At 42.2% G+C, this 26381-nt stretch overlaps 1 protein-coding gene across 1 annotated transcript in view; it reads left to right on the top strand.

Moving 5' to 3' along the window:
• Nucleotides 1–5339: 5339 nt before the first annotated feature.
• Nucleotides 5340–26381, top strand: part of SLC27A2 (solute carrier family 27 member 2) — a 37245-nt gene continuing 16203 nt past the window's right edge. The window contains exons 1-4 of the mRNA XM_019730669.2: nucleotides 5340–6442; nucleotides 12680–12889; nucleotides 14076–14234; nucleotides 16598–16722. Coding sequence (XP_019586228.2) covers nucleotides 5965–6442; nucleotides 12680–12889; nucleotides 14076–14234; nucleotides 16598–16722 — 972 coding nt within the window. The 5' untranslated portion in view covers nucleotides 5340–5964. The remainder of the gene's footprint in view (nucleotides 6443–12679; nucleotides 12890–14075; nucleotides 14235–16597; nucleotides 16723–26381) is intronic.

Raw genomic sequence — 26381 nt, 5'->3', positions numbered from 1 at the left:
GTGGAATCTAAAGAAAAGAATAAGTGAATGAACTAATCAGAAACAGTTTCAGAGACATAGAGGAAAAACTGGGGTTGCTAGATGGCAGGGGGGTGGGGATAAGGGGGAAGGTGAGGGGATTAGAAAGCAGTCAGTAACCACAAGATTGCCACGGGGATACGAAAGTTAATTTGGGGAATGTAATCAATAATGTTGTAAAGATTTTGTAGGGTATCCAATGGACACTTGTCTCATTAGGGAGACCACCTCAGGGACGATGTAAATGCCTGATCACTGCACTGTACACCTGAAGCTGAAGCTGAACAATAATGAATGTCAACTACAAGTTTATATATATATATATATATATATATATATATATATATAGTGTATATAGTTACAAGAAGCAGAGCACAGCATTAGAAATAGAGACAGTGGAAATGTAATGGCTGTGTGCGATGTCAGAGGGACAGTGGATGGGGGAGGGGGGTTGACACAGTGTGAGGGATATAAATGATAAATGTCTAACTATTACATTGTTTTGTGCACCTGAAATTAATTGAAGAAGAAGGAGGAGGAGGAGGAGGAGGAGGAGGAGGAGGAGGAGGAGGAGGAGAAGGAGAAGGAGAAAAGAATGCTTTGTATACCAGCACCTAACTAGGAGTCAGAAAACGTGGGTCATAGTCTCCTGTCCAGAACTGACTTGCTGTGTGTATGGCCTTCAGAACATCGGTTAATCTCCCTAAATCTTAATTCACTCATCTGAAAATGAGAATAATAATATCTGCACTACCTCTGAAGTAGTATGCACCTAGTACACTTTAAATAACTGCTAAATTAATAAATTAATAAGTGAGCGACTGAATAAATACATTCACCTGGAGGTGTTCTGTGTGCCATATCAAATCACATCTGGAACTCAAGAGAGAGGAAGGGCTCAAACTGTCAACTTGAGAGTCCTCAGCATCCATAGGAATAGATGAGGCCGCATAGAAAGAGATGGAGACAAGAAAGTTGAAGACGTAACACTAAGAAACGTTTACATTTAAGAATTAGACGAGAGGAAGATAGTACAAGAGAAGGAAAAATAGGAACAAAGGAGAAAGGAGTAAAGAATTTACCAACACACTCCGGGATGGAGAAGAGTGCACTGTGGCCGGGACTGGCAGTTGTGGGTTGTAGTGAGAAGTTTAAAGAGGAGAGAGAGGGTTGTTGAACAAGTAGAAAATAAATTTTGTGAAGCATGCATATTAGCATAAGAAGCAATAATCATTGCACTAGGATTTTCCCCTGAATTAGAATTCAACACCAAATCAAATGCATTCTGATCCGAACTAATTAGAGGAAACACATTTTTCTCAAATTATATTTTGTCTGGATTGTGTAGCTAGCAAGCACAACTGGGATGCCAGAAAAAGGGGGACCCTGCTCTTCATGTCTAATACCAACCAATTGTCCCCAGTTGCTCCGCTCCCTCATTGTCCAAAAGAAGGGCCAAGGTCAGCATATACCATCTCCACCAAACTCTCACCATTTTCCTCCCTGAACACCTACATCTTATGTATGTCCATACCCAAATGCCCCCATGACAGGCATTCAACAGGATAGCAACACCCACATTTCAAGAAATGTGATGGATACATGGTAGACAACACAGTCAGAGATGAACCTTCCTATAAAGCACTGAATGAGTCAGTCACACAATATTCCTATTTGTAGTACGTTAATGTCACAAAAGCTGCAGGCTTCATAACCTACACATTTCTATGGATAACAGTCTGTGTGCATTAGGTGCCTTAAGGCCTACAAAATAAACACAAGGCACTGTGGGAGCTCAGGTAACTTCCTGATAAAGGTCCTCGGCCAACATGTGACAAATGACGACTTGAACCCAGGTCCTCTGACTTCATCACTTTTCTTTTTTTCATGATTTCATTCTTTTGCACGACTTCACTCCAGGAAGTTGAATTCTAGTTGGGAAGGCAAAACTAACAGGCATGAAACAATCAAGAGCCAAGCTGCATAGCAGGTTTGTACATTCAGTACAAGGAATAGATCCATATGGGATGGAGGATTTAAAAGGTTTTGGGAACACTTTTTTCATGTGAGGTCTGCATGGGAGTCCAATATGTAAAACAGAAATACATGGAGCTGCTCGGATTGGTGCTAGGGTGGGGTGCCAGAGCCCCTTCCCCGTGCTCTGCAATGGATTCTCCTTGACAGCCCTGCAGAAGGCCTGGGGTTCTGCAGAGCAGTTTGGAAACCGTGGGGCTAAATCAGTGGTTCTGTAAGTGTAGCCCCTAGACCAACAGCAACAGCACCGTCTGGTGTCTTCTTAGAAATATGAATTCTTTGGCCCCAACCAAGCCTTCTTGAAATCAGAAATTCTGAAGGTGGGGCTTAACAAGCTGTGTTTTAGCATGTTTTCTGGGTAATCTTGATGCCCAAAAAGTTTGAGAACCAGTGGGCTACTTCATCTCCATAAAGTCATAGAGGGAAACCACCTGCTTTGAAAAAACATTTGAGGTTGGGATTAGGGACTTTGAAGGGAGTTGGGAACTGCCGCTGGGAGGCCTTCTCTAAGACATCAGCAGAGATGGATGAATTCAGGTAAAGCAGCAGAGAAGTCCTGACCACGGCTGGCAGGTGTCAGCATGCACTCCCAGTAATCACATCTGCCCCCTGAATGCCTCAGAATAAGAGAGAGAAGAGAGTGGGCATTTGAAGTAACCTAGTGCTCTGTGTAGAAAGTCTAAGGAAAAGAGGAGTCTAGGAGGCCACAATGAAGTGACTGGCTATGAGGGGACTAGACTTGGGGTGAAGGTAACAAGGAGGTTCAGTGGATTGGGGGGGGATTGGGAGAGACAGAGATTAGGCATCTTCCCTAAGGGGAAGAGGGTGGAGAAGTTTCATTATTTGGGTTCTCAGTGTTGAAACAATCCTAAGTAATATCAAAGCCCAAGATTTGGCTCTACATCATGCTTCACAGTTGAATTTATATTTCTAAATGGACAAACTTACATAGAAACCATTTCTATAAAATACACAAAATGAAAAGTTGTATTTTTTTCTGTATTCAAAAACGCTTCAATTTCTATCTTTTTTTATATGTTGGTGTAATGTTGTCTTCATCCTATCTTGAAAAGGACTATACTTTCTTTTTTGTGTGTATTTTCCCTTTTTTGTACCGAAGGTGCCAAAAAAATGTATACAAGTGGAGACTTTGGTCAACATTGCTCAAGTAGTAGTTCGCTGTAATCAGAAGTGTCTGGATGCTGATGGTAACCACTTTGAGCACCTCTTGTAATTGCAGAAGTCAAACGTGACTTGTGTTCATCTTTTGTTATCAGTATATATTGTTTTACAGTTTTAATACAGTTTTCTTTTCTTAAAATGTATATACATGTTTTTGGCACCTTCTTTATATTTTTTGTGGTAAAATACACACAACATAAAATTAACCATTTTAATAATTTTTAAATGTACAGTTCAGTTATACTTTCTCTTTTATGAAAAATAATAAAAACAGACTGTGGTTGGTTGAGGGGAAGCTGTTTTCACTTGAAAAATTAAAAAGTTGGTACTTTATTTTAGGTTCCTAACTTTGCTTTGATGTTACTAGACTAAGAAATCCAGACATCTATGAACCACTGCCTTAAAGGAGAGCTGGGATTTAGAAGGGTGGAGAGTTTGGGAATGGAAAGAGACAAGAACAAAGCCATACAGAGGGGCATGTGCAGGGCATTTTTTGGAGGGTGCACAGGAAGCATGTGACCCTAAGGGGTTGGCAGCCATCTTCGCATCATGACTGGAGAGCTTACATGACAACGGAGGAGGTGGAACAGAGAAATAGGAAACTGGGTCTAAGTCCCAGCACTTACACCACAGATGAAGGCCCACCTAAAGCCTATCCTACCCCTGGACTCTGAGGTTACTGTTTACATTTCTGTTTCTGCTTAAGCCAGTTTGGGTCTTGTTTTCTTTCACTTGCAACTGACAAACTAGTGATGGATAAAGCTAAAGTGATCCTCAGAATAAGGGAGAAGAAAGTGGGCATTTGCGGTATTCCAGGACTCCGGAGTGCAGCTCTTCAGGGACAAAAGGAGACTAGGAGGCTTTTGAAGTGACTAGCAATGAAGGGGTGGCATTGGGATGGAAAGGGAGGGTGGGCCCTGAGCTTCAACATGAAAGAAGAGGAGCCCACCAAAATGGTTTCTGTCCTGAGCCCTACTTTGATTAACACCACCGCCTTCTCAAGGATAAGGAAGGCCACCAACTCCTCCCAGGGAAATGATGCAACTGGTCACTAGATGGTGGTTGGATCTGCTATGGAAGAGTTGGGAAAAGGTAGACAAAGAGTTGTTTGAGCAGGTCCCAGGGATAAAAAAAAAAGGGGAGGGGGCTAAAACATGGGGAAGGGAAAGACTGGGGTGGGGGGAAGAAGAAAGAAAATTGCTGAAAATAAAGAGAACATAGATAAAAACCTAGAGAATAGGAGGGCAGCATAACATGGTTGCTAAGAGAGGGCCCCGGGACCAAACAGATACCATTTCCAAAACCCATGCATCACGTACTAGCTGTCTTAATTCACCTCGCTAAGCATCCCTTTCCTATCTGTAAGTGAGCATGAAAGTGCCACCTTTAAATGACTGTGAGGCTCCAAAATATAGCATAAGGAAGCCCCTAGCAGAGTGTCTGGCAGGGATAGGCATTCTTATTTGTATCTCCTAAGGATGAGATGGATGAATGCAGGAAGGCAGGAGAGGAAGAAAGTAAAACACTTTTTTTACTCAGATCCTGACCCTCCTCAACAGCAAGCAGCAAATATTCACTCTGTTTAGAAGCACCACTAAGGGAAAGAAAGGATCACACTAAAAGAAATGGCTTTTGAGAAATGCCAAAAACATTTACTTCATTTCCTCTGCGTTGCCCTCTTCTCTGACGGAGCCACAGTAAATGTGTGTTGAATTGGGCTGACAACAGTGTAGCATCTTCAACATACAAGGATGGAGGGTTCGGGGGAGGATCACTGAACAGAATAAAATATTAAAACAAATCAAAATATCCCCAGGTTTTTATTTCAGTTGGCAAAGTATGGCATTACCTCAGGCCAAATTTGATCTATCTGGGCCAGGCGGTGCCAACTCAGACTAGAGCGCCCTCTCCTTGTCCTGCACCCAGCGGCTGGGTGAGCTGGAGGTAACAATCGCTGGTGCTTTTGTTGTTCTACCCTGCAATCCTTGCCTCGGGAGACCGCCTGGCAACTGGGCTGGGATTGGGCGGGGGCGAGGGGAGGGAGGTAGCAGATCTGAGGAACAAAGAATGATCTGGCTGAAAGCACCCGGGACCAGGAAGGAGAGAGATGGGATTCTGATTTGGCGGTGCACCTGGTACCCGTTACTAATACAACAGGGTTATCTCGCATTATAAAGCACTTTACTGATAATAACAGTAAGTCATTTCTATAAGGCACTCTATTATGGTAGCAATAAATGATAGCCCTACGTCTGCATTATCTCCTCCAATCTTCTCAACATCCGCTTAGAGCATCTTATCATCATTTGTATAAGGAAACTGTGGCTCCGAGGTGTAAGGTACTTTGGTTACAACGCAGGAGAGTTCAGACTTGACCCCAGACCTCCAGATTCGGGCGGAGAAGTGGCCGAGACACCGTCGAAGCGGTGCCGCCTTCCTAGCCGAGGGACGACCGCAGGGGCGGGTCGGGAGCGCAGGTGGCTGCACCCCCACGAGAGGGCGGGCTCAGCCGGCAGGTTGTGCCCCGAACCTTCGGCAGCCCACACGCTACTCCGCCTACCCGAGAGCCCGCGACGGTGCTGAGAGCCGGGTCCCACAGCCTTTCCCCCAGCCTCTCCGTGCGCCCCTGCGCAGCCCGCCCGCCGTCCGCCAGGAGCTCGCCCCGCCGCCGCGCTGCACGACCAGAGTGCGCCCTCTTCCCTTGCGGGGACAGAGGGCCCCGCCACTGTCATGCTGCCCGTCATCTACACGGTGCTGGCGGGCTTGCTGCTCCTGCCGCTGGTGGTCAATCTCTGTTGCCCCTACTTCTTCCAGGACACGGGCTACTTCCTACTGTTGGCCGGCTTGGCCCGGCGGATACGCAGCTACGGGCAACAGCGGCAGGTGCGCACCATCCTGCATGCCTTCCTGGAGAAAGTGCGCCAGACCCCACACAAGCCTTTCCTGATCTTCCGCGACGAGACGCTCACCTACGCCCAGGTGGACCGACGCAGCAACCAGGTGGCGCGGACGCTGCACGACCACCTCGGCCTTCGTCAAGGAGACTGCGTGGCGATCTTCATGGGCAATGAACCCGCCTACGTATGGCTGTGGCTGGGGCTGCTCAAGCTGGGCTGTGCTATGGCGTGCCTCAACTGCAACATCCGCGCGAAGTCCCTGTTGCACTGCTTCCAGTGCTGCGGGGCGAAGGTGCTGCTGGCCTCGCCAGGTGAGCCCGGGGACGGCTCGGCCCTGGCATTGGGCTCCTCTGCGCCTTGAAAACCCACCACAGCGGAGGGTACGGCGTTCGAGGGGGAGGTTCAAATCGGACCTGGAGGTGTAGAAGAAGGGGATGGCAACCCTTCCTCGAAAGGCTAATTAATGATCAGTAGAACCACCAGTTGTGGAAACTGACCATGAGGCCCTGTTAAGCACTATACATACAGTGTTGCTTTTAATTGTCACAACAGGTAGGGTTTGCTATCGGACTTTATAGATGAGACCACTGGGGCTCGAGAGGTGAAGCGTTATACTCCAGATCACAGAGCTGGGAGCACGGGGTTGACGAGGGAAGTTTGCCACCAGAGCCCAGTCTCTTAGCCAAGACTTCATAACATCTGCATTAAAATGCAAAGAGTCTTGGCTGAACACCAGTGGATCCACAAAAACTGTTCCCACTTCTGCTGCTTGAGATCATGGGAAAATCCCTTCCCCTCTCTGACCCTCGGTTTCTTCATCTGTAATGAGGCGGTCTTCACGGCTGCTTCCAGCCCACAAGTGCTGTTAGGCCCCTGGATTCTCACTGCAGAGAGAAGGTGACCCTACTTAGTCCCACGGAGAAGACTTTGGGGATGGGCTGCAGTGCCCTAGTGACTCCCTCTTATCTCTTGGTTCTGTTAATCTCCTGCCATATTTCAACAAGACCTGAAATGGTTCATACCTTCATACTACAGTGGCAACCAGGCCAGAAAGAAAGCAAAAACCTGTGACCCAGGGGCTGCTGGTTTTCCCTTCCCAGAAAGCTTCTCTCTGCACTTACATAAGGACCAGCAGTAAAAGGAGGCCTAGCCAGGTGTGGGTTGAAAGACATGGAGGAATAGAGAGCCAGGAAGCCTCACCTTTTGGGAATGCCTTTCTGTACCAAGCCTTATGCTGGATGCTTTTATGAGAGATAACATATCTTTATCCCGGTTACACAATTGAGGAAACTGAGGCTTAAAATTCCAACCTACGTCTGTCCAACTTCAATGCCCATAACTTTCCCTGTGTCATGCTACCTTCCTGTACATAGCCGTAAAGCAGCAGAGCTTTAGCCGTAAAGCAGTAGAGCTTTAGCAGTAGAGCAGGAGCTGGAAGGGATCAAGCATCCATCTGCTTTCCCCCTTTATCTCATAGTTGAGGAAATGGAGGCAAGCTAAGCAGTTTGCCTAGTGTCACAGAAAGATGAGATACCTATTCACTTGTGAGGAACCAGAAAACCTGTTCCCCCAAAATGAAGGTTTTGTATAAAGTTTAAAAACGGTGACAGTTTTAAAGGCAACCAAGTTATTTGACGGTGATGGTCCTTTCAAGAAAACTCCCAACAATTTCTAGTTGCCTGAGCAAAGAGACAACTTCACTACTTCCTAATGAGAAGACTCTCGTAAATCTGTTACTTTACCAGTCGATTCAGAGGGAAGTTATTAGTGCAATGATTTTGTACTATCCCAGGCAGGACTGAAATACTATTAAACTGCATAGCACAGTCAGGCACCGCTTAACGATGGGAATATGGTCTGAGAAATGCATCATTAGGTGATTTCGTCATTGTGTGAATATCGTAGAGTGCACTTACACCTAAGCTATATGGTATAACACCATCATATATGTGGTTCATCATTGATCAAACCATCATTATGCAGCACATGACTGCATCCCAGGCCGCCTGTGAGGAAGGTCAAGGACTGGGAGTTTCGTTGACAAAGAAGCTTGGGTTTAAATGACTATAATAGATGGCTCTGTAATCAAGTCGGAAATACAGCCAGATAACTCCTTCTCTACCCAGGCAGCCGTCCTCCGTTGTTGAGCATTATGTTTCGGTTAGTGTACATGTACTTTCCTTTCCAGTGGACCTATGGGATTCTCTGGCAGTAAACTGACCTTTGAGAGAGGACACACATTTGCAAAACATTCAGTTTTTCCAAATCACTGAGAGACCATTGCACAACATGCAGAATTACTCTCTGAATGGAAACAGTTATTGCAAAGGTGGTAACAGAGTCCAAAGTTTCATGCTTAGTAAACATGCCCATGTGTAAATGTGTTGAATTGACTGGTTCTTAGAATTCTTTAAAGTTGGAAGGTATCTTAGAGATATTCTAATTCATTACCTTCTCACTTTAATGAGTGTGTTATACTTCAATAAAAACTTGAGAAAAGAAATTTTAATGAACAGAAGAATCACCTGGGAAGCTTATTTTGAAAAACTGATTCCTGAACCCCATTCCCAAAAAACACTGATTCCGTAGGACTGTGGGGGGACCCAGAAATATGTATTTTTGTAAGCCCCACCCCACTCCCAGAAGATTTTGAAGCAGATGATCTGAGTGAGGACTAGACTTTGAGAAACAGTCTAGTTTCCACTTGTTCTATAGCTGAACAAAGACCCAAAGGGGTGATATCACTTGCACAAGGTCACATGGCTAGTTAGCAACAGAGAACTGGGGACAGAACTCAAATTTTTTTCTCATTTCCAGGGTACTTTTATTCTATTACACCATCTGAACATGGTAAATAAAGATGAGGAGTTTTAGAACTATTGGAGTGGTGACAATTCAACAGGATTTGATTCTAGACTTTGAGTTTTGGGCACGGTGCTTAGAAGTTAGTATATGTCCTTGAGTTCTGACTGTCACATTCTGGAATGTATGTAAAGGACCAGAACAGTGGCATTAATCATGAGGATTGATCCAGTTGTCATAAATCTGGGGGACCTGTAAAGCTTAACAGGGCTCAACTCTAAAGGAATTTCAGTATCCAGTTATTTCTTCAGAATTTACTATACTTACCAAAAGTCAAAGATTCACAAACATTTCCCTGAATATAAAAGAAGCACCCTTCTCCCAGAGAATATGTTCTTTCTGTAGTACATTTCAGAATCCTTCTCCATGGCAGGGTATGATGTAAATAATCTCATGGAAAACTTGCCTTCACTTATTTGAACCTGTGTTGTTGTAGATAGAAACCAATTTGGTGGTCTGGTAGTTTTTCAAGCAACTTCCCAAACATAGAATAAGAGGAAGACAGGAAAGCATATTTAATTTCATACAACATAGGATATTTTGTAAAAACATCCAAAAGAGCCCCCCAAATAGTAAGTTTGCTTTATTTCCAGTTATGCTAGCGTTAAGATCATCAGTAAACTAGCTCTTCTACTGGAAGGATAACCCAGGTCTTCTTCATCAGCTCACTTCATCAGTCAAAGTCTACACTGTCTGACTCAACACAGCCATGAAAGGTTCTGCAAGGCTTTATTAATGATTAAAGATGCTTTCTATTGCAAGACTGGGATCGAGGGAGGTTATAAAATGTCCCAGATTACCTTTGACCTGGTATTGCAAGGTTGTGAAAAACAAAATTGGACCTCCTTTAAGCAATGTGACAAAGGAAAATGCTTCCAATAATTTTCAAAAGTATTGCATTATTGAACATTCTAAAACGGGAAAGCTTCATTATAAAACTAGTGTCAAGACCAAGGAAAAGTCTTGTCACATAAACTTTTGAGGTTAGATTGAGAAAAGCAAATGGTACAACCATTTAATTTCAAATCAAGAAACATTTAGAGAGTCCCCACAGGGACAAGCTAGCTGCCTTTATGGGATGGGGAATTAAGACGATGAATTAGTTCAAGAATCTTACAGTCCACTGAAAGAACTAAGCCATGTACACAACTGATTGTGACACCCAGGAGAATGTAATAAGTACGCTGGGAGAGCTACAAAGTGCTGTAGGGGAAAAAGAGCAGATGAAAAAGGCTTCTTGGGGGCCTTGACAACTGAGCTGGGCAAGTGCACTAGGGGAGGGTGTATTCCAGGCAAGAGGAGCCCAGAGGCAGTTTTCATCACAGTACCTCCCACAGTGAGATGCTTCATTAAAGGGCAACAGCAGACTGGACTTAAATAATAGTAATTCTTTAAAGCTGTTTACTGAAGAGATTACACTATTGAGAAAATAGGGACTCAAAAAATCCAAGGAATGGCCAATGGCCAATAGTAGTGACCTCGTTTCCATGGAAGGTGGTAATTTTCCAGTTTCAAATGTTAGTCAAGGACCAAGGCATAAAGATAATCTTATCTCCACTGCTTTGATCTCTCTGGGCTGCCTAAGGAGTCACTTAGATGAGTTGCTTCAATGCACTTTGTCTCAAAGGTTTAGAATTCCATCAAAAATCTTTGAATAATGCCCTAGTAATATGGAGCACATAGTAGTCATTCATTAAATGTTTGTTATATTAATGAGTTCTCCATTCTGGTTGGTTGCAACAGGCTTTCTTCTCTGAAGCTTAAGAACCATTGGGTTGGGCATGAGGGCATAAAAAATGATGTTAACACGTTGCATATGGATCACGAGAATCTTCACGAGGGATTTAAACCCCGCCGTACGCAACGTGTTAAAAAAAAGTCATATGTAGTCTGATTTGAGAAAACCCATTTAGACCTAATGTCCCTGAGGCCCAGCCTCACCCTACCACAGACTTGTTTGCCTCTGGCACTGGGCTATAGAAGAGAGGCACTCTCTTGCTGGGTCTCATTACCAAAGAGGGAACTGGTGATGAGCACAGGATGGATCATAGCGGGAGGGTCTGTGTGTAGGATATTGGGGGGCAGAAACACAGACATACATCAAATGATTAGTGTATTCAAGGGCTGGGATCCCAGCCAGCCAGCCCAAGGTCTGCATGGAGAGCTAGCTTAAAGATGTTCTCTCAAATTTTTCTTCTTAGCCTGCTCATAACTAAAGTTTGCAAGGGGAGTGGTTGTACATCTCCACTGAAAAGCAAACCAGCACTTTGTTAGCATTTGTGGGAATATTTAACAGTTCCTTTTCTTTAGAAAGAAGAAGGGAGTGAAGGGGGTAAAACAAAATAAACTCTAAGTCATCTGTTAATGTTATTGAATCTGGAGCAGGATAGAGTTCAGATTATTCTGCATAATGAGTGGAAATGACCAATATTTAAAAGGGACCACCCCACAGCCTCTGAGAAATAAGGAAGTACATAGTTGGTCAACAAGGTGACATGGTTGCTTATAGACATCAAGTGATAACAATTATGTAAGGCTTGGTATGACCTGGTAACCTCATTCCAAGGAATAACCCTTGATTCCAGGGCTACTCAGAAAACATGAGTTCATGTAAGCAAGAACTTTAACTGAGAGAAATGAAAAATATTATTAAGAAATTATATAATGACGTAAATGTAAGATGAGTATGTATTTCCCTGTTAAATATTAATTTACTCCTGGGGGGACTTCACCTTGATTACACACCTTTCTGACCTCAGGGTGATTTGTGGGGGAGGTAGAGATGTATATGCGTGTCTCAGTCTGAAAGGTGTTCCAACACACATTGTGCTGGACTAGTCATTGTGTATAGACTAGACGATAGGTTATTAAATACTGTGTTTCCAAAGTGTCAATGAGAGAAATGCAAAATCACAGTTACAAATGGCATTTTAAAAACTGTTTTCAGACTGTCTGCAAGAGCTGTGTTAGAATCTGTGTTTCAGTTGACTTTCTAAATAAAGAAAATTTCTGTTTCATTCTATTTAATTTGTAAAAATACTGGTCACTTTAAATGATTTTAATAATCCACTATTCTTTTGTGACCCACAATTTAAAAAACACAGTAATTTTTTTTTTTCTCAGACCAAAGAATGTGCTTATGAAATTTAGAGCTTATTTCTCAGATCAGCTGAAGCTTCCTAGCGGAACTACTTGGTACTGATGTGTTAAAAAAATAAATAAATAAATACAGTGTTACATAAAGTTGGCTTCCATCATTTTTGTTAGTTAGCATGGCTTCCTTACTTGCATTTCTCTTTTCTTTCCTTAAATTTTTTTTCATCACTGGCCCTGTGGGGCACATATTGGGAACAACTGGAGTATTTTGAGATGTATATGCATATAACTATGCACTTATATATCTTGGTTTTTACCCATATGTCCATTTGTTTGTACAGTTTTCAGCCCACCCATCTGCTTATTATGAAACCATCAAAATCCAACCTTTCCTCAAATACTGGAATTTGGTGATATTTTCAGATGTGACAAATTCCATGTTTAAAAATGCATAACTATAAGTATCATTTGTCATATCGATATTTTAACAAAAATTATGCTGAAAACAAAATTACTATGAAGCTTGGTGCGCTGACAGAACTTTAATGGACTAATTGAATTTGTTTGGATTTTTTTCTTATGACATTCAGAACTACAAGCAGCTGTTGAAGAGGTGCTGCCAAGCCTGAAACAAGATAACGTGTCCATCTATTACGTGAGCAGAACTTCCAACAGAGATGGGGTTGACTCTTTCCTAGACAAAGTGGATGAAAGGTCCACTGAACCTACCCCAGAATCATGGAGGTCTGCAGTTACTTTTTCCACTCCTGCCCTATACATCTATACTTCTGGAACCACAGGTAAAAATAAAGAGAGGATTCTGAAGGAAACGAACCCATCCTGAAGGAGTTCAATGTTGGGTTGGGTTTTGAAATGTTCTCTTTCTTTGAGGAAACTTATCAGATAACTAATACTTCAGGGGATTTAGCTCTTGGTCTATGGGAACTGACCTTATTTCATAGCCTATGATCCCATTTGGGTTTCTCCACGCTACGTGTATTTTCCCCTAGTTGGTATGTAGAAGAGATAAAGAGGTTAAGAAAGATTTACAGAAATAGTTATGATGATGGATGAAATTTGGCACTGAATAGGTTTTTGGAATTTTTTAAATGATCCTTGTATTTTGATATTATGTTTAGAGTCCATGTGTATTGTATGACCAATTATAAATGAAACACCAGAGAAGACACGTGATATAACTGAGAGAGAATAACAGAATGAATAAATAAGTGAAATTTCTATATGCAAATATGGACATATCTCCAAGATACATTGTTAAGTGGGAAAGTGCAGAAGAGTGTGCATATTTTTTAAACAGGAGAAGGGCAAGAACCTATGAGCAAATGTTCATAACTGCTTGTATTTACATAAGGAAACACTAAAAGAAGAATAAGAAATCATAATAGTGGTTATGGATAGTCTATTTAATCTCTCTGAATCTCATCTTTCTAATTTGTGGATTAGAGAATATAATCTACTTATCATTAATTATAAGAATTAAACGAAATTTTGAAAATATCTTGCAAGGTGGTAGGCACAGAGCAGAAATTCGGTAAACATTCCTTCCTTTCTGTTAAAATTACTACTGTAACAACACTCTAACACCGGGGTCAGCAAACTGTAGCCTGTGGACCAAGTACAGCCCACCCTCCCCGACCCTCACCCCCACCACCTGTTTTTATAAATAGTTTTATCAGAAGACAGCCACATTCATTCCTTTATGTGTTTGGCTGCTATTGGCTACAATAGCAGAGTTGAGCAGTTGCAACAGACACTGCATGACCATGCAAAGCCTAAAACATTTACCGTCTGGCCCTTTGCAGAAAATGCTGACTCCGGGTCTAAATGATCATGGCCCTCCCTTATGTAATTCTCTAATCACTGGATGATGAATCTTCCTACACCAGATCTCTCTGCTAGACCACATGTCTGTGAATAACCAATCTTGGTTCACTCGTGCCTTCTCTTGTATGTTTCTTTGCAAAGGTCTCCCAAAAGCTGCGACAATCAATCATCGTCGCATTTGGTACGGAACTGGCCTGACTACTATCAGCGGGTTTAAGAAAGATGATGTCATCTATACCACGCTCCCTTTGTACCACAGTGCCGCCCTTATGATTGGTCTACACGGATGTATTGTGATTGGTAAGCTTTTCTCTCACAAAGGACTGGAGATTAGTCCACATTCACAGCTGCTCATAAGCAAAAGGAGTACAGAATTTGGCTACTTTCCTGGGTGCTAGGAAGGTGTTTAATTCTATGTTAATAACAAGGCTATTGGGCTCACATATCACAAGCAGGTATCTAAAATAATTTCTATTTTCTCATGCCTGCTTGTCTAGAGCAATATAATGCTCTAATAGTTCAGTATATCAAGAAGGAAATTTAAAAATATTTGAGGTTTTTATCCGGGTTAAGACACTGGTTCTTATAGTCCATAAATAATTCTCCTGCATCATTACCATCTTCAGAAATCTGCCTGTTGATCTCCATCAGCATCTGACTTAAACTTCTCCTTCAGTTGTCCTCATTCTACTTCATTCTTCCCTCCGCTCATGGCTCCTCTGCTCTGGTCACAATACCTAGACTGTCATCTCTTCTCTTTCCTTCTCACTCTTTACCATTCAAATTAGAGTTGCCATCTTCTCTTTCAGTAGGATTGACGCCATTTTTATACATTAAACCTCAGTCCGATATCCACCTCTTCCAGGAAGCCATCCCTAACACTCCTAGCTAAAAAACTTATTTTTTTCTCCCATGTGGCATTTCATTATAAATAGTCACATATGTATATGAATACATATACATATACAATTGCCCAAGCCTCTGCTTCATTTCTCTCATCAACTTACTGATCAGCTATAAAACACTTAGCCCAGTATCAAGCCTCCAAATCAGCAAGAAACAACTGGCTCTGACCATATTGCTGGGCCCTTCAAGAACAGGGTGACTCTGAGTCTCCCGAAGAGACAGATCAATCACTTACACATTTGCTTATGCAGCAAAAATACATGCTAAAGAAGAAAAAATAGCATTTAAAAATTTTTCTCTTCTTTTAAAACATTAGACTTGAGTATATTTAGGAGTAAAAATAAATTAATAACATGAAAAAATATTTCTGAGTTTTTTAATTTCACTTTACTATATTTCTTGCCAGTAATGGGGTTGAATATGATATGAATATAAATTATTTTTATCCATTGTGTTAGTCTGCTACTGTTACTATAACAAATTACCCCAAACTTAGTGGTTTAAAAGAACACAGATTTATTCTGTTACTGTTTTGAAGGTCAGAAGTCCTAACAATCAAGGTGTCAGCAGGGCCAGCATTCCTTGTGGAACCTCTAGGAGAGAATCTATTTCCTTGCCTTTTCTGGCTTCTAGACGCTGCCTGCTTGTGGCCCCTACAAAGCATATCACTCTCACTTTTTTGTTTCCATCATCCCATCTCCTTCTGCCCTTGACCTTCTTACCTTCCTCTTAGGAAGACCTCTGTGATTACATTGGGCCTACCACATAATCCAGGATAATCTTCCCATCTCAAAATCCTTGATTTGGGGTGGCCAGTTGGCTTGGTGGTTAGAGCACAGTGCTCATAAACCAAAGTCACCAGTTTGATTCCCACATGGGCCAGTGAGCTGTGCCCGCCACAATTAGATTGAAAAAAACAATGACTTGACTTGGAGCTGAACTGCAACCCCACAACTAGATTGAAAACAACGACTTGACATGGAGCTAATGGGTCCTGGAAAAACACACTCTTCCCCAATAGTCCCCAATGAAAATTTAAAAAAAAAAACACTTTGATTTAATCACATCTACACAGCCCCTTTTCCCATGTAAGGTAGAATATTCACAGGTTCTAGGGATAGGATATGGACATCTTTGGGAACCATTATTCTGTCTACCTCCCCCATCAGAGAAGCATTCTCCTGCCTGCTCAAGAACCTGGTTGTCCATTGCTTACAAAATGAAGTCTAGTTCCTCCACCTGGCACTTTGAACATCTCTATGATTGCACTGCTAGCTCATCTCCCATGAGCCTTTCACCACCCGTCACAGGCCAACTGCGTCTTGGCCATCTGGACTGTCCTATCTTTACATTCATGCATTTTGCTCTGTCTGGAATTCTCTCATCTTTCTCCATTTCTCAAGAGCTAATTCAAATCCCGCCTCTTCCAAAATATGCCTGTCTCAGCCCTTGCCCCCAAGCAGAATTAATCAATACACACACACTCACGATCCTTTAGGGTCTCATTTGAATCTCTTATTTATTGCACACTGACTTTTATTAGAAAGACTTTTTTATGAGTCTTCTCCCCCACTAGATTGGAAGCTCCTATAGGACAAAACCAGGTCTTCTTTTTTTTGCATTGAATATAATTGGTACTCAATACGTGTTTGTGAATATAATACCTAATTCTACCTTTCAAAAGTGACAAATGTAGTTGGGGAGACTTTTTTTTTTTGTAGCATTTCTTTACTAACCTTTCTATGCCTTCTCTGTAGGTGCTACTCTTGTTTTGCGGAACAAATTTTCAGCGAGCCAGTTTTGGGATGACTGTAGAAAATACAACATCACTGTCATTCAGTATATCGGTGAACTGCTTCGGTATTTATGCAACTCACCCCAGGTAACACTTTCCATATTTCATTATCTTTTTGAAATGGATAAGATGAGAATTCAAGTCACTTTGGGTCATGCGAGTCTTCTGCTGATTTGTATGTGTCAGTTTTCATTTTAGACTACAACAGTTTGTCACAATAAAGTACTTGACACCACCCTGTCTTATAGAAGAGAGTTACTAGATGGCAATTGCTATTAATATTACTTCCTATCTTCGTACCTGTTTTCACATCTTACCCACTACCTAGCATATCCTCTACTCACCTCTCTGCCTATTTAAATCCTACTCACTTTCAAAGCTAGCTCAAATGATACCTTATGTGTTAATCCTATTTGGGTCACTCCAACAAATGGCATCACTCTCTGCCCTACATCATTTGATTTCTATCCTATGATGGGACTTGTCACATTGTAGGTGTTGGTCTTCATGTCTCCCATCCTTCCTAGGCTGTAAAATTTTTGATGGCAGGGACCATATCTTGTCTCCTGGCCCTATCTTATACCAAAGGTATTCAAGAAACTTATTTAATGTTGCTTAATGAATAAATCCCCATGTGGCTTTGAAACCATCTGACTTAGTCTGTCACCAAGCTTGGAACAGATTCCCCAGAGTAACTACAAGGACCTTGGTTCTACCCAGTTTTCAGATATTTAGATATCTTGTTTGAAAGAGTAACTCCTGCCTAGTTCCTCAGCTTTCATCAGAGATACAGCAGCCTGCCTGGGGACCAAATCAAAGTTTTTCAACAGTGGCACTGCTGACATTTTGGGCCCATTCATTCTTTGCTGGATGGACTTATTCAGTGCACTGTAGGATGTTTAGTAGCATCTTTGGCATTACCCAGGACATGCCAGTAGTACCCCCCCACCAGGCCATGATAATCAAAATGTCTTCAAACATTGCCACATGTTCCCTGGCAGGCAAAAATCAACCATAGTTGAGAAACACTAGACTACATAGTGCAGTACATTCACCAGATTCTACTCCCTTTAATTCTTTCACTCATCATAGGAAAACAAACTCAAAGAATCACTCAATTGATTAATTGCTATTTATAAACACCTATGTTCAACTTACATAACAGCTTCTGTGTGCTATAGAAAGTTATACAAGATGCTCTTGCCCCATTTCTCTCATTCAGTCTCTGCCCACGTGTCACCTCATCAGAGAAGCCCCTCCTACTAACTATCAAATGTATCACTCTGCCTCTTACCATTCATCCCGTGGGTTACTGCTTTTCACAGCACTATTGCTCCTGACATCGTACAGGTTTACATGACTGTTGTCTGTCTCCCCCAGTTATATGCAAGCTCCATGCACCAGGGGCTTTGTTTGCTGCCAGATCTCCAGCACCAAGACCTGTACCTGGCACATCCTAGGCATCAAGAGATTTTGCTGAATGAACCTCTAAATTCTTGCCTTTGAAAGATATATAATTAAGTTGAAGGAAATAATATGTTCCCCAAAAATGTTTGGGCTTAGCACATATTATTCTGATTTTGGTGACAGATTCAAAGGATTCATGAAGGTCATAATTAGCTATGAGCTGGGTTTGGACCTTTTCCACAGCAATTTCTGTTGACGCCATTGATTTATTTTTTTCACGTTAGTATTCCATCTGTTCCTCAAGATTGTATGACTCTCTATTAAAACCCAGAAATCCACATGGGGTCCTTCTGTTTGGCTTTTCTTCTCTGTCTTAAAGGCACCTCCTTTAACTGTCAATTAAGAGTCTCCTGAGGGAAGCCGTGTTCTATTAGTTCTAAGAGGAGCCCCCTTTGGATTTGAGGAAAAGAGACATGTTTGTGTGTAGCTCTTTCGGGCTCATACACACTCACACATACACACACTTCTACCTTTCTCCTTTCTCTTAATATTGTGTCAGATGCTGGAAAACAAAGACAGTTTGGGCTTTTATATCTTCAAAATATGTTAAGATTTGGTGTATAATTCATGGATGACCTCTAATCTAGAAGTAGATTTAGAGTTCCTGTTTGCCCTTGCTTCTCCCCACTCTTGAGTTCGGGTTTGTCTGGAAAATACTTATAAGAATTGTAAGAAATGATCAAAGTTACCTCAAAAAATTTTAGATAAAGTTTTTTTAAATGATACGATTTTACATATAGATAACCCTACGGACAAAAAGCTGTTAGAACAAATAAATGAATTCAGCAAAATAGCAGGATACAGTCAACACACAAAAATCAGTTGCATTTCTATACACTCACAATGAACAATCTTAAAAGGCAATTGCAAAAACAATTCCATTTACAATAGCATCAAAAAGAATAAAATACTTAAGCATTAACTTAACCAAGGAGGTGAAAGACTTACATAATGAAAACTATGAAACATTGTTGAAAGAAATTAAAGAAGACATAAATTAATGGAAACACATCCCATGTTCATGCATTGGATGATTAATATCATTAAAATGTCAGTACTACCCAAAGCAATCTACAGATTCAATTCAATCCCTATCAAAATCCCAATGATGTTTTTTGAAGAAATAATAAAAATCCATTCTAAAATTCACATGGATTCTCAAGGGACCCCAAATAACCAAAACAGTCTAGGAAAGAAAAAAAAAAGACTCATACTTCCTGATTTCAAAACTTACTACAAAGCTATACTAATCAAAGCAGTGTGGTACTAACATAGAGACAGACATAGACCAATGGAATAGAATAGAGAGCCCAGAAATAAACCCACATATATATGGTCAAATGACTTTTCAAGGGTACCAAGACCATTCAATAGAAAAAGGGCAGTCTTTCCAACAAATGATGCTGAGAAAACTGAATATCCACATGCAAAAGAATGACTCAACTCTTACCAAACACCATATACAGAAACTAATTCCCAGTCACCCTCAGGGCAGGAGTTCCCTTTGGCTCAAGGGACTTAGAACAGTGCTTAAGAACAAGGAGTCTGGAGTCAGCAGGCCTGATGCCTGACTCTGCCATTTGAGCAGGATACTTAACCTCTCTAAATCTGTTTTCTATTAGCCAACAGCGGTAATAATAGTGCCTACCTCACAGGGAGCTGTGAAGGCGAAATGAAATGATGTGCATAAAGCATGTACCAAAGTACCTGACACTTAGTAAATAATCAATAAATGGTAGCCACTATTATCATTATCTTTAGTGATTAAGAATGTTAAGCTCATAATAGGTATTCCACACATGTTCATTGAATGAATGAAAGAAAATTCTGCCCCATATATACAAAGGAAGAAATAAGAGAAGACATCCAAATTAGTCAGTCACTCTCGTCTGAGGTTGAGAGGGCATTGGGTAGCAAAGCTGTTGACTTAAGTGAATTTTACAGTATTATTGTTGAATAGTCTTTATCCATTTTACCTGTGCCATTGTTCTATTTGGGCCATTGCATCCAGAGCGCCAGTTTATAATGAAAGGTTAGTTAGGTTCATTTCCTACAGTGTGCAGTTGCCAGCTGCCATTTTGTTTGTGTCATTGCCTAAAAAGCAATGTCATTTAGGAAAAAAAGTTTTATCAGAACAAGATATTATTAAAACTGAGTGTTTCTCTACTCCAGTTAGGGATTGAAGCCACAGGAAGGGGTCTAAATGAGGCTTTGTCCTGCCTGCTGTGAGTGTGACCCAGGTGGGAGGAGGAAAAAGGAACCAGAAAAGAGTTTCTGGGGCCATACGTAGAAGGCATAATATTTAGAAGAGGAAATAAAATAGACCAGAACCCTGAAACAGCTGAATAGATTCAACTTACCTCCTAGTGTTGTCTGCCTTCCCTCCAAATTTAGGTAACCTCTGTGGTCCATTCCCAGCCTAAAATTTCTCTCTGTAGCACCTCCATTCTGATAGAAAACAGGATAGAGGGGTATGTGGCAGCACAGGGTGGAGCGGGACCAGTCAGACCTGTGGGGGCCAGGACAGGAACAGGACAGAGGAGAGAGGGAAAGAGCAGAATCAGGGAAGGTTTGCCAGGGAAGGTGAGTTTTGCAGAGAAGTTTTCCAGCCATGCAGGAAAAGAAGGGCTTCTCATTAGCTGGGACAGCATATGCAGAGCCGTGGAATGAAGGACCTGGTGTGTTGGGAACAGCAAGCATGTGGCAGGAGGCGGGACTGATTGACTGGGCCAGGTGGTGAGTGAGGGCTTTACTTTGCTGAGACGTAAATGTACATGTGACAAAGCACCACTAAAGGGCCTTTTGTGGAAGAGTGATGTGGAAGATGTGTTTTTAAACAGTCTTTTCAGCGACAGTGGGAAAATGCACTGGAGGGAGAAAGGGCTCCAATGTATAACAGAGAAGTTGAGCTTCCCCCTTTCATTCCTGTCGCTGGATGCTCTCTTCTCTCCTTAGGAAGTCAGGCAGAAGTATAGTGTATTCATTGTTAAGAACATGGACTCAGATTTTTTTCTAAGATGATGAATACCTTCTGCCTTTCACCTCTCGGAAGACTTCCCAAAACCAGAAGGACAAGAAAAAGACACACAAGCTCCATTGTCTTGGAGACATTGCAACCGGGAACTACATAGTACATAGAGCTGAAAGGGGGAGGTCCCTGACATCACAGGATTGAGAGAGGTGAAACTTAAGAGGCAGGTGCCAACAAGAAGGAAGCTGATTGACTTCCTGAAATCTGAGAAATTGAGTATAACTGAAGGAGGGATGCTGTATCAGGCTTGAAAAAAGGAGGAGCTTTGAAAGTGAAAGTCTATAAGAAGCAGCTAGACCTGCTGCTCCCCTCTCCCAGTCCTGTAGGAGGTAGGTTTGATCTCTTGAGAAGACCTAGAAAAGCTTGAACTCAAGGACCCCAAGAGCAGAGGAGGGCAGAGGTGAGGCACTGACAATAGAGATTGAGTAAATATCCTCTTACTGACTAGAGAGACACCCCTCCCCCCAACTCCCTCCCTTTCCCTGTGCAGCTTCTAGATCTCCAGTAGCCAGTTTATGCTTGTAGGCAAGAGAATGGAGAAGGGTAATTCTTAGGAAGAACTCAACTTTCCCAGAAAATAAATTGGACATTGGCTCACTGCCCCATCACTGGACAAAGCAGCCCACCTGGCAGTAGCCTCTGCCCACCACACAAAGCTGTTCAAACATCTTTAAGTTGCCTTGTTCCTAATGTAAACAGACATCAAGGATCAGCAGACACTTGAGGAAAACTTCCAATAGGAAAGATCGTCAAAAGAAATAACATTAATTCAGACGGCAGAAGAAAACTTCCCCAAACCTGCAATTAATATCCTCAGAGATATTATATTCATAAAACAAGACTAGTATGATGCCAAAACAAACAAACAAACAAACAAACAGAATAAGACCTCCTGAAAAATAAAAACATGATTTAAAAATGTTTTAGTTCATGGAAAATTTGGAAGATAAAGTTGAGAAATCTTACTGAAATTTGGAGAAAATATAAAGTGATTACATGAGGGGAGGCAAGATAAGAAGATTAGAATATCAGACCAAAAGATCCAGCATCTAATCAATAGGAAATCAGAAAAAGAAAATAGAGAAAGAAATTATCAAAGAAATAATACAAAACAACAACAACAAAACTTCCCAGGACTGAAGCACAGATTGAAAGGGCCAATAGTGTACTGAATAAAATGAATGGAATTAAAATTTTAAAATCCACGCTATGATGAAATTTAACACCACCAAAAAAAAGAGAGAGAAAGAAAAGATTCCATAATAACCTTTGACTTGCCAATAACAACCCTGCAAGCTGGAAAACAAAGGAGCGGGGCCTTCAAAATACTAAGTAAAAATTATTGCCTATCTAGTATTCTGTATCCAATCAAATTATCAGTCAAGTGTACAGTAAGAATATTTTCAGACATCCACAGTCTCAAAATAATGTATTTCCTACACACCCTCCTTCAGGAAGTTACTGGAGAAAGTGTTCCACGCAAACAGAAGAGTGGAAGGAGAGAGATAAGACACAGGATCCAGGAAGGAGAGGCAAAGGGAATCCCCAGGCGTGGCGAGCAACTAGTCCAGAATGGAGCTGAAGGCTAAAAGGAAGCATACTGGAAAAAAGGAAATTATGTCATCTGATAGATTTCACTATGAGGAAAATGTTACTTAGAGGCTGTTCAAGGATGAGAAAAGAGTTTCTACAAATAGAAACTAAGAAAATGAAGCAAATGAGCAGAGAGGCAATTTATTCCAGGAAAAACAAAAATGTATTCAAGAATTTGATCATAGTATATTACTTGGCTCATCCATAGTATATTGTGAGCACTGAATGTTGATTTAACCCAAAATCGTGATATTGGAAAAATGGGAGAGAGGATGGGAGACAGTTTAATCCTCATCTAGCACAATAGGAAATCAATAAATAATGTGTAAAATCAATGAATCAAATGATAGCGGTATTAGCAATTAATTTAGAAATATGGAGATCAGAAGAAACAGCTACAAGAGTTCAAAGTGTCTGCCTCTGAGGGGTGAGCTGGGGTAAAGGATGAGGACAGAGAAGCATAATGAAGAGCATTCTTCATTTAAAAGCCCTTCAGTACTTTCAACTCTTAAACTGTGTGTGTGTCATTTTTTTTTTTTTAATTATGGAAAAGAAGTCATATAGATTGGATTTGAATCTTGGAGCAACTGTGCTGCTACCTGTGTGATCTTGTCAAATTATTTTAACGTTCTCAAGGCTCTGTTTCCTCAATTGTAACATGAGGCAAATGCTTTATTACCTCTCACATCTTGGTAGGCTCCTTTAGAAACTTAAGGAAGACAATACTGGTAAAATGCGTGACATGTAGAAGACATGATCCCTGTTAAAGAAAACTGAACAGGTGACCCTTGACCTCAACTACAGTAGTTCTTTTGAGGAGTGGCTTTGGTGATGAGAAAACACCATTTCTCTTCTGGGAGAGGAAAACTCAAGTCACGCCTACCCAGCGTTCTCAGCCACTGGTGAGCGAAAGCTAAGGTGAGAACCAGCCATCTCAGAAGGCTCTAGGATCTCCCGGTTTGTGTTCACAAACATTTCCTTAATCCCTTCTGCTGGTGTAATAAGATCCCTCAGTTTATGATGCAAACTGAACCCTTCTATTGTGACTATGAGCCCAGATACCTGCCACCCGCAGGTGACAGCAGCACCTGTGAGGCTGGCATGCTTTCTGCACACCCAGGGCACCTGCAAACTCCTGTGTCCTCAGCCCTTGCCCTTGTGCTGATGTCCTGGCTACTAACTGTTGAACAGGAAAGTCGGGGGTTTCCTGGTGGAGGGTATTTCTTCTTTTGCTACAGGGATTGCTACAGGTGCAGGTACTGTGCGTGATATAGAAATATATTTGACCTCAAAGGTATTTACAATCTAATGGGGAAGATAGATGTTCACCACCCATTAGACAAGAAAATGAACTAAGAAGGTGATTGTGGGCTACATATGAAATAAGTAAGGTCTTAAGTTTACACGTTGGAATGCTACTTTGAGGCTTTTCACACAGGCCTGGGAGCAGATAAGCCCCGGGTCAGGTGGTTATTATTAAGCAAAAGTTTTAAGTATTCCTCAAATATTTGTGATGTTTTATTCCTGCAGTGAAAGTGAGGAACAGCAGTGGGGTGAGGAGTAGTGGTCTCTTAAAAGTTGACAGTCTGTACTGAGAACAGTGCCTTGTGGACAGGATGACTCTACAATTCATTATCCAAATAGAGACACTTGAGAGTGAAAGGAGTGTAATTAAAAGCACATCGGGACAACAGGCATAAACAGGACAGGCTTTGGTAAACCAGACATATGGTCTCCCTTACTATAGGTACTTGGCAATTATAAAAGGGAATAGAAGGAGATCCAAGATGGCAGAGTAGATAAAAACTGTGCTTGATTCTTTCCATGAACACATTAAAATTACAACTAAATTATAGAACAATCAACCTGGAGAACGACCTGAAGTCTGGCTGAACAGAAGTTTTATAACTAAGGTTATAAACAAGCCACATAGAGACTGGCAGGAGGGGTAGAGACACGGAACTAGCTAACCCCAAACCTCCATGTGGCAGCTGAGAACTGGGAAGGATATTTCAGCCCCAGAGTTTTCCCCCAGAGGAGCAAGGGACGCCAGCCCCAGATGGCCTCCCCAGCCCAGAGTACTGGTGGCACAACATCTGGCTGTGAAAAATCATGGGGATTCCAACCATCTGGGTGGGACGGAAGGTGGCAGGAAACTCAAACATCCTCTTAAAAGGTCCAAGCACAGACTTTCTCACTCGCAGGCACTCACCTAGGGCTCCAGCGAAAGGACAGTGACTCAGAGCTGTCGAGGACATACAGGAGCAGACTGAATTGTGTTGCCTCAGATTGGGGGCTGAAGGACAGTCACCATTTCCCTGTGAGGAGGTCCTCCTCCCATGCAGCTGGGAGGCGGGCGCCATCTTTCCTGTGTTGAGCCCGCCTCCACATGGCCAAATGTGAATCTGATTGGTCTGGTGAGCTCTGCTGCTCCATTCTGCTGACTCACTGGGACCCCACCCCACCCAACTCCCCAAACGCTGGAGGCACTTACTCTGCAAGCAGCCAGCCCACCTGCATTGCACTCTTTCTTGGAAAACTATCAGAGTCTGATAGACCCCAGGCAGGCGGCTACTGCCCTCTGTGTGCTCTGAGACATTTGCTGAGTAGCTTCAGGTTCAGCACTTGCACTAAAACAGAGTCTACATTAACCTGCTGACTACAACTCTTCACATTCTAGTGACTCTCTGAGACCCTGCCTCACCCAACTTGCACACCAAACAAGGCTTTATCAGGGGCTGAACCGTAAGAGAGCTGGTAGGTGGCAGCAGGCCTCATGATGTCCTGGCATTTTGCAGAGCTACCCTAGGCCCAATACTGGTGTCAGATATCCTCAGTTTGCAGCATGGCCTCACCCATGTGCCCCCAGGGTTAGCAAAGGCAGCAAATAACCACGAATCACCTTGTAGCTCCTACCAGGTAGTCCCCAGCCAGTCATAGGCAGTGGGTGACCTGGGCCTGCACTGGAGCCCCTCGCAAGAGGTCCCAGAACCAACATACCTGGAGATTGGCTTCAGACCACAGCACAGCACCACCCAGTTAGCCCCACAAATAGCATACCCAAAGGGCAGTCTCAACAGGCACCAGAGCCCACTGGGGCAAATCCCAGTTAGTGGGGTAAGCCCCCTGCATAGCCTGTAAGCTGTGGACGTGGCAAAACCCCACAGCCAGTCAGCCTAAGGGTCAATCCCACCCACTAACATGCCAAAGCAATCAAGGCTCAACTATAACAGGAGGGCACACAGGGACACTCCTGGAACACCCAGTGCAGGTAACCAGGGAGACCGTGCCACTGGGCCCCATAAGGCACCTACTACATAAGGGCACCTGGCTACAACTGGAGGACATAGCAGATCTACCTAATACATAGAAACAAAAACAGAGAGGCAGCACAAATGAGGAAATAAAGAAATACATCCAAATGAAAGAACAGGAGAAAAATCCAGAACAAGAACTAAACAAAATGGAGGCAAGCAACTTACCAGATACAAAGTTCAAAACAATGGTTATAAGGATGCTCAAGGAACCTAGTGAGAACTACAACAAAGATAGCAAGCATACCAAAAAAAAAAAAAAAAAAAGGACATAGAAACCATAAAACAGAATCATCAGAAGTGAAGAATACAATAACTGAAATGAAGAATGCACTAGAAGG

The sequence above is a fragment of the Rhinolophus sinicus genome, linkage group LG03 (assembly GCF_036562045.2).
Source record: "Rhinolophus sinicus isolate RSC01 linkage group LG03, ASM3656204v1, whole genome shotgun sequence".
In the NCBI taxonomy this organism is placed as follows: Eukaryota; Metazoa; Chordata; class Mammalia; order Chiroptera; family Rhinolophidae; genus Rhinolophus; species Rhinolophus sinicus.
This window is presented reverse-complemented; position numbering and strand designations above follow the sequence as displayed.